The 8530-nt window shown below is 51.2% G+C and overlaps 1 protein-coding gene across 1 annotated transcript; it reads left to right on the top strand.

Moving 5' to 3' along the window:
• Positions 1 to 1003: 1003 nt before the first annotated feature.
• On the top strand, positions 1004 to 6352 carry ORAI3 (ORAI calcium release-activated calcium modulator 3). The gene is made up of 2 exons (XM_037134368.2): positions 1004 to 1803; positions 4667 to 6352. Exons 1-2 carry the CDS (start codon positions 1576 to 1578, stop codon positions 5327 to 5329), a joined length of 891 nt encoding a protein of 296 aa, XP_036990263.2. The 5' UTR covers positions 1004 to 1575; the 3' UTR covers positions 5330 to 6352.
• The last annotated feature ends 2178 nt before the right edge of the window (positions 6353 to 8530 follow it).

The following is an 8530-nucleotide window of genomic DNA, read 5'->3' as shown; positions in this document are numbered from 1 at the left end:
TCCCCAGTTTCAGTTCTTCCCCCAACCCTGACTCTTTGAAAGTCACTGACAATGGCAGCTATTGCGAGGAGTGGGGGCCAGCTGGCCTACCTGCTGTTCAACGTGGCCCAGGGGAGTGGTGAGGGGTACCCCAGCCCCCTACCTGCCTTCCCACTCAATACTTGAACATTCATCTGTACTTAAGTGTTACTTGAACCTGGGGAACCTCGAACCTAGGGGAGCCGGAGTGTGAGGGGCCTGTGACCGCTTGGACTGAGACTGGACCGGTGGGCACCCAGTTTGGACTGCGCCACCAGCAGGCTCTCTCTTGCTTTACTGTATTGAGCAGCTCCACCCCTGCTGACCTGCAGTGGGGTGGGGTGCCAGCCCAAGGATGGGGAAGATGGGACAACTCCAGTATGGCTCTTCCCACTCGTCGTCATGGAAGCTTGTATCCCATTTGTCCAGGGAACTGCCACTCCTGGTTGCCATGGAAATAGCCAATGGACGTGTCCCAAAGCCAAGGCTAAGGCTGGTAATAGCCCCTCTTGGTTGCCATGGGAATTTAGTAACACTCTTGGCCCGCCCTTGCTCCTTCCTTCTGTGGTGGGGCGGGGTTAGGGGAGGCAGTGCACGCCCCTCAGCCCAGGCCTCCTGGGGAGCTGGGTTGTACCAAGTAGGGGAGGGGGGAATTTATCCACATACCTCAGGTATCAGGGCGGTGCACGGGTGGGGGGAGGGAATGGGCGGACCAAAGGTCAATGGGAGGGGGTCATGGGGGTTGTGAAAGGCTTGAGGTTGGGGCCGCTTGACGGGAGGGGGGAGGAGGAGGCAGCCCGGCGCGGGACAAGTTGGGGACCCAGCCGGGCTGGGCCCCAGGTCTGTACAATATGGTTTGCTATAAAACTGAAAATCTTCCAGCTGGGGCCAGAGTTCCTCTGTCTGCGGTGTCGGGAGAAGGGGGGGGGGCTGCGGGTGCGGGCAGGCCTTGAGTGCCTGCCTTTTGGGGCTCTCGGAGGTGGGGTTGTTTGGTTGGATTTGGGAATCTTGGATCTTCTCTGCTTCCCGGAACTGAGCTTGCAGGAACCCTGCAACTTCTACAGGCTGATGGGCTCACCTTTACCGAGTTAGCAGTTTAGGTAGGAGGTTAGAGGTCGACATCTGGGAGTGTCTCGGCCTACTTGGAACGGTGCAGGGCTCGGGTCACAGGCTGCAGCTGGTTGCTAACCTCAGCGGAGCTAGGGCACCTGTGACATTTTAGATGGACTAGTATCGCTGGGTCCCTTGAGAACTTTACCAGATGCCCTCGGGCTCCACCCCATCATGTGGCCATCTCAGCTCCGCCTCTGCCCCAGTTCCTGTTTCAGTCTCTGCTGTCCCGTTTTGGCCCCTAGAGTTATCCGCAGCCTCCAGCTCTTCCTCCTCGCTTTGGACTGCCTCTTTCTGGGTGCCTGCCGCCTACATCTCTTCTCACCCCTCAGGGGGATGGGGTCTCCCCCTCGACTGAGCTGGTCTTCCTGGACTCCCCGCGGCTACTTGGTCCCACCCTGACTGCCCAATCCACCTGGTGCTGCGCGCCCCCACCCCCCCTCCAGGATGAAGGGTGGCCAGGGGGATGCAGGCGAACAAGTCCCACTGAACCCGGAGGCCGAGTGCCCCGCTGGCTCAGCCACATACCGAGAATTCGTGCACCGCGGCTACTTGGACCTCATGGGGGCCAGTGAGCACTCGCTGCGGGCGCTCAGCTGGCGCCGCCTCTACCTCAGCCGAGCCAAGCTCAAAGCCTCCAGCCGCACGTCTGCCCTGCTCTCGGGCTTCGCCATGGTGAGGGGAGGGTGGGGGTGCACAGGATGGGGGGAGGTGCGGGGTCATGGGCAAAGTAAACCCAAGGGAGGCAGGGTGAAAGGAAAGGGAAAGGTTGGGTTTTAAAAGGTGAAAGAGGGGAACAAACGAGGTCCGAAGAGACGACACAAATCTCTCTAATGGGTGTGTCAGTGTGTAAACAGACCCCTGGCATAAACTGGGCCACAGGAAGGATAAGTGCTAAAAATGTCATGGGGGACACAAAGGATGTTAAGGGAATAGACAAATCACCAAGGGGAATACATACGCAAAGATGGGGCAAAGAGATTCAAAAGCAACTCCAGGCAGGAGTGATTATTAGACAAGGGCAAATCAGATCTTCGGGGTGGGGGGGTGGAATCTAAGAAAAGAAACTGGATGGAGCCCTCACCAGGGTCCCAACTGGATGGGCCCACCCAACTGGCGGTGGGCCCATCCCAAGGAGGTGGCTAGCACCCAGCAGGACAAAAGGTACTTAGTTTATTTAGCCCAGGAACCTTTGAGAAGACAGGATGCCCGTGAGGAAGCCTGGGGGCTGGGGGCGTGGGGAAGCTGATTAGGAAGCTGATTCAAGATTCCTGAGTTAATAAACTGGGGGTGTGGAAAGATGATATCAACTAACGGTGCCAGTGAAACCTCATAGGAAGTGGGACTGCGGGAGGTCCCAGGGTAAGGAGTCAGCATACACACGTCCTGGCTCTTTGCTGATTGTGGCCAGTCGTGTGACCCTGGACAGGCACCCATCACTTTGCAGGTCAGTGGGAATTGTGAGGTTATGGAGGGTGTGCCCTATGTAGCCTGCCAGCTATTTGCCCAAGGATGAGCTAATTCTTGTCATCAAACCCTAGATTCAAGCATGTTAGAGCAAGATACACATGAAAGATGGCAGACTACCTGTACGGACAGTCATGGAAACCAGGGCCCAGAATGGGGCAATGGCTCTGCCAAGAGCATTCAGCAGATGGAGGATGTAGAAAACACCAGGGCGCAGAGTCACTGGCCTGTTAGTCCAGGGTTTCTCCACCATCATGACAGGAAGAAGGGAAATATGTCTGGCAGAAGGGGTGAGGTGCAAATCTTTGTAGGACCTGTTTCTGTTGAGGGCACATTGAGATGGGAATAAAAGGGTCAGAGCACTTGGTGTTTTAGATTAGTCTCTGCCTTTCTCAGTAGTCCCTGCCTCTCAGTGCCACAGCCTCTGTATTTAAATGCTAAGAATCATCCTAGGTCTCTGTTTTTTTTATGTGAGGGTTCGAGATCCACGGGCCAGCCCACACTTCCTGATTGGAGTCGTGTAGGGACAGGGAGTTGGCTCTCCTTTAACTGTACAGACTGCAGGGGGAAAAGTCCCACGGACCTATCCCAGGGAGGTTCCCCACCCCTGCCCACCCCATGGTCCAATTGGGCCACTGCTGGGCTTGCATGTTTCTGGGATGAAAGCTTAAGGGCCAGGAACATCTCTGCAGGATCAAGAGGCCAGATGAGTAGGTTCTGGGAGCAGAACTGGCTCCAGCCTGGCCCGGGGAGAGCAAGGCTGGGTTATCCTGTGGCAGAAACCAGGAGTAGGCCTAGCCCAGATACCTGTCTGTGGAAAACGCGTACTAACACCCTTCATAGTCCAGTTTCCCAAAATACTCATCTTTGTTTTTCCATCACCTCTTTCCAGACTCTGCACCTTCTTCCTTTCCTCAGCCCCAGAGCAATCTAATGGGTCCTGCAAGAACTACTGGGGAGAGATACAGATTTTTTAATTCTGGTGGCCTAGGTTAGAATAACATCAAATTGTATTGAATTGTCACTCTGCTTAGGACATCTATCTGTATCACCTATTACATCTAGCAGAAGTAGGTACCACTGCTATGTCCATTTTACAGTGGAGAAAACTGAGGCTCAGAGATGTTGAGACACCTTCCCAGGGTCCCACAGCAAGTAAGCAGCAAGATTTGAACTTAGGCAGTCTGGTTCTAGAGTTCAAATTTATACAAACCTAGAACAGGATCATCAACTCAAATGTTTGCAAAGGTGAGCAGGTAACATGGAAGCCAAGTTTTGTGAGGACTGTGGCTATAAAGAGATCCCATGAGCTGTTCAAAAGCAGCAGCCATGACTGAACTCTAGCTGATAGTTGCCATGCAAGAATGTGGACCTGGAATAACCAGATTTTCCAAATTTTCAACAGCTTCTGGAAATTGGGATATTTATATGAAATCTCCTGAATTTTAAAAGTTTGTAACTTCATTCTTTAAGAAATACACTGTTTGAGATAAGCGAAATATGTTTGCGAGCTGGCTTTGGTTCATAGTGTGCCAATTTGCAAACTCTGGCCTTGGAATTTAGTGTTAACTCTAATAATAACAGCAAACACTTGTACTCACCATATGTCTTACATTATTCTGATCACGAGTATTATCACATTCGATTTTCACAATAACTTTATAAGATAGGTAGGTGCTATCATCAATCCCCATTTTCCAGATGAGGAAATTGAGGCACAGAAACACTAAGTCACTTGCTCAAGACTATACAGCTTGTAGACCTGGGAGAACCCAGGCAGACCAGCTCCAGGATCTGTGCTTTTTAACCCTTATGTTATAACAAGGTAAGATTGTCAGAAACATGTCTTCCAGACATTTGGATAGCTAGGTGGGAAAACTAAGGACCAGAACAGGCAAGAGCCTTTTCACCAAAGCTGCCTGTTCCTGTACTCAACAAAGACTGAGAGTCTTTTTTCTGCCAGGCAAACAATAGGTCCTAAGAACACATCACTGATGTATGCCAACAGGCAAACACTCTACTACTGTTCAGGAGGTTATGGCACTCAATCCATCCCCTCTTGTCCCTACAGGTGGCCATGGTGGAGGTACAGCTGGAGAGCAACCATGAATACCCGCCAGGCCTGCTGGTGGCCTTTAGTGCCTGCACCACTATACTAGTAGCTGTACACCTCTTTGCACTCATGGTCTCCACGTGTCTGCTACCCCACATTGAAGCTGTTAGCAACATCCACAACCTCAACTCTGTCCACCAGTCTCCACACCAACGACTCCACCGCTATGTGGAGCTGGCCTGGGGCTTCTCAACTGCCTTGGGCACCTTCCTCTTCCTCGCAGAAGTTGTTCTGGTTGGCTGGGTCAAGTTTGTACCCATTGGGGCTCCCTTGGGCACAGCAGCCCCTGTGGTACCTGCCTCCCAAGTACCTGGGACTCTACCACCAGTGGCCACCTCACTTAGTCCAGCTTCTAAGCCACCCTCTGCTTCTGTAGCCCCGCCAGAGACTGAGCCATCTGAAGCCTGCCCACCCCAGCAAGCATGTGGTGGTGGTGGTGGGATCCATGGACCAGGCTGGCAAGCGGCCATGGCCTCCACGGCAATTATGGTACCTGTAGGGCTAGTGTTTGTGGCCTTTGCCCTACATTTCTACCGTTCCTTGGTGGCACACAAGACAGACCGCCACAAGCAGGAGCTAGAGGAGCTGAGTCGCCTGCAGGGAGAGCTGCAGGCTGTGTGAGGTTGGTGTTAGTACCCTCAAAAGCACTGCCTTCTTCAGGGGCCAGCCAGAGACCCCAGGTCTACAGAACACTGCTCCCTGACCCTGTCTGGAGGTACTTAGGTAGAGACCAGATTTTTGACCTCATAGTCCTTTGGGCTGGACTACTTAGAGCTCCCATATTCCCAGGAATTTTTCCTGTCAGTCTTTCCTATGGGTTTTATAAATTCTACTCTACGCCTAGGCTGGGAGAAGCAAGGGAGGAAGTGGAAGATCCTCAGTCCAAGGTTCATACAGTAGGTGGAATGGAGGCAGGGAGACCCTGGTCAGACCTTTGGTGCTGACCCTTAGCCACTTGCCCCTATATAGGATGTGGAGGTCAGGTTATGCACCCACCCAATTGCTCCAGAAGGCAGCCAAACCTTGCTTTGTTTTTGTAGAATTTTTTAAAATTTATTTTAGAGAAAGATACATCAATGTGAGAGAGAAATATCGATCAGCTGCCTCCCTCCTGTACACACCATGAATGGGGATAGAACCCACATCCTAGGTATGTGCCCTGACTGGGGATTGAACCCCTACTGCAACCCTTTGGTATATGGACAACACTCCAACCAACTAAGCCACCCAGCCAGGGCTTGTAGAATCTATTTTATGGTTGGCATTTCTTGGGAAGCTCTTCCCCATCCCCAGATTTCAGTGGGTTTCACACTCTTGCTTTAGTTGCTATAGAGATTTGGGTGCTTCTGCCCCAGGCATAGGTCCAGCCTTTCCTAGAAGGAGCCTCCCTATTTTTGGAGGTTCAAGTGCCAGTCCAATTTCCCTAGACCCACACTTCTATATATGATTCTTCCTCTTTTGTGCCAGGGTTTGGGGGTCTTTGGAGGCTGTGGGCCTGTGTCCCCAGCTTGACTACTTCGCAAGGGTTGGGGTGAGGAGATTTTTAAGGGTAAAGGTCTAGTCCCTAACCCTTGGAATACAGAGCTATTCTGCCACTGAATTTTTGATGCACCTTGTTTTGTATAATAAATTGTGTTTCACAGATGTCCTGGTGGCTGTAAATGGGGTGAAGGGGAGGGCCTCCTTGGAATCAGGTGACTTGTTCCTAAGAGACCAGTAGACCAATAGAGGCAAGTGTACCTGGATGCTGGGCAAGGGGGTGGGAGAGTAGGTTCCAGGTGTGACCCCCCTTCTGGTGCTGCTGACTGGAGCCAGTAGTTTCTCAACATAGAGGCTAAGTTATTCAAGGCAGAAGACTTGCACTCTTGTTCTGAGCCCAGGGTCTCCATCTCTTCCATTGCCAATTTAGTGTAAGTTTCCTTTATGCTGTTTTTGAGTGATCACTACATATATGGGCTCAGACCACCTCAGGAGACAGGTCTTTTTAATTTCCATTTCAGAGGTAAGGGACCTGAAGCCAAAGAAGGCTGAGGATCTTGCATAGAGCCACACTCTAGAGGCTAATCTAGTCAGTGAAAACTTGGACTACTATGATCACATGAGGAGTCCTGTTTGACTTGAAAAAAGGAGCCAGTATCATTAAAAAAAAAAAAAAACTTCTCGGGTTGTTTTTTTTTGTGCTTTTTGAAACGTTTTATTTATTTTTAGAGAGGAAGGAGGAGAATGATCAATTTGTTGTTGCATTTATTTATGCCTTCATTGGTTGATTCTTGTATGTTCCCTGACTGGGGATCAAACCTGCAACCTTGGTATATTGGGAGGATGCTCTAATGGAGCTACCCAGTCAGACAAGAGAAAGGCATATGATCTCATCACCCATGCTTCTGCGTAAATTCATTTTTTTCAACCTCATTTTCCTCAAATTTAAAGAATCTCAGTTCTCTCTCTTCTATTCTTACGATGTCAGATTTTGGAAATGTCCCCCTTTTCTCACTTCCTGTTATTTAAAATACTAAACTTGAATGAACCAGGCTTCGAGGGCCTTTCCCCATGCTTTTCTGAGGACTACAGTAATATCTTGCATGATAGGAATTTATATCCATTTTAGAGTAAGACTCTGAAGCTTTGAGAGGTCAATTACTTGCCCAAGGTCATACAGCAATCATACAGCAAGTGATGTAGATAGAGCTGTCTGGAACTTAGGACATTCTCAGCTCAGGCAGAATGGCTTCCTTGGACTGTCATTACCTAGAGACCAGAATATCTTGCATCCAAGACGGAGATAAAGGATGGCCAGCATCAGGCAACGCTAGTCCCAGGGTCCCAGGTGTAGGCCTGGGCTGGTGCTGCCCCCCAGCGGGACTGCGTGAGTATAGCAACCACCACCGCCTTCCACCAGCCCCCCCCCCCGCCCCCCCCATGACATACACGGGCCCTGGCACCATGATGCCTGGACAATCCACCATCCCACCCTAGTTCCTGTAGAATCCAGTTTTTTTTTTCTTTTAAGATTTATTTATTTATCTTTAGAGGGGAAGGGAAGGAGAGAGGGAGAGACACGTCAATGTGTGGTTGCCTTTCGTGCGTCCCCTGCTGGGAACTGACCAGCAGGGAACCGGCCTGCAACCCAGGCAAGTGCCCTGACTGGGAATCGAACCGCCATTGTCTGGTTCGCAGGCCTGCGCTCAATCCACTGAGCTACACCAGCCAGGGCAAACCCAGTTGTTGTTTTTTTTACAAGACCCAATTAAGCCGGGTTTATCACAAAACTTTAAGATAGGCTTCGGATTTTACCACTAATGGTGGCCAAGTAGGGGCAAAATGCGAACCCTCTGTGTGCCTCAGTCTCCCCATCTGTCAAGTGGGTATCTTAAGCAGATAAAAGGCCCAAAGGGGATAACGGAAGTTAAACGCTCCTTGCGTTACGTGCGGCGCCTGGCGAACGGCCTGAGTCACCATTGTTGGTTGTATTTTTCCATCTCATATGCGCCCCTCCCAACCCGCCCGGGTTTCGGTGGGTCCTACAGGAAGCGTCCCCGCGACGCCAGGCCCCGCACGCTCTGACCACGCCCTCTGCGCACGGCGCCTTGGCTCCGCCCACAAAAGAATTCGCAGATTCGCTATACCGGGTCCTTAGAATTACTCAGGCCCCGGCGCTCGGCCGAATATTATCATCGGACTCCGAGAGGAGCTTTGGGCCATAGCCTTTTCCCCCAGGTCAGAATTGAGCAGAATTGAGTTATACTAGTATGAAAATCCAGAAAAGTGGTCGACTCTGCCAACAAGGCTAACCAGGCGTTATTTTCTTGTCTTCACCAAGGC

The sequence above is a fragment of the Artibeus jamaicensis genome, unplaced genomic scaffold (assembly GCF_021234435.1).
Source record: "Artibeus jamaicensis isolate MK-2021 breed Jamaican fruit bat unplaced genomic scaffold, CSHL_Jam_final contig_700, whole genome shotgun sequence".
NCBI classification, from domain to species: Eukaryota; Metazoa; Chordata; class Mammalia; order Chiroptera; family Phyllostomidae; genus Artibeus; species Artibeus jamaicensis.
Note: the sequence above shows the minus strand (reverse complement) of the source record. Positions and strands in the feature narration are given on the sequence as shown.

What these genes read in the sequence shown, in the direction of transcription:
- ORAI3 (XM_037134368.2), top strand. Translation starts at nt 1,576, where the DNA reads ATGAAGGGTGGCCAGGGGGATGCAGGCGAACAAGTCCCACTGAACCCG. An exon ending in TGCTCTCGGGCTTCGCCATG is followed by an intron (nt 1,804 to 4,666) that starts GTGAGGGGAGGG and finishes TTGTCCCTACAG; the next exon opens with GTGGCCATGGTGGAGGTACA.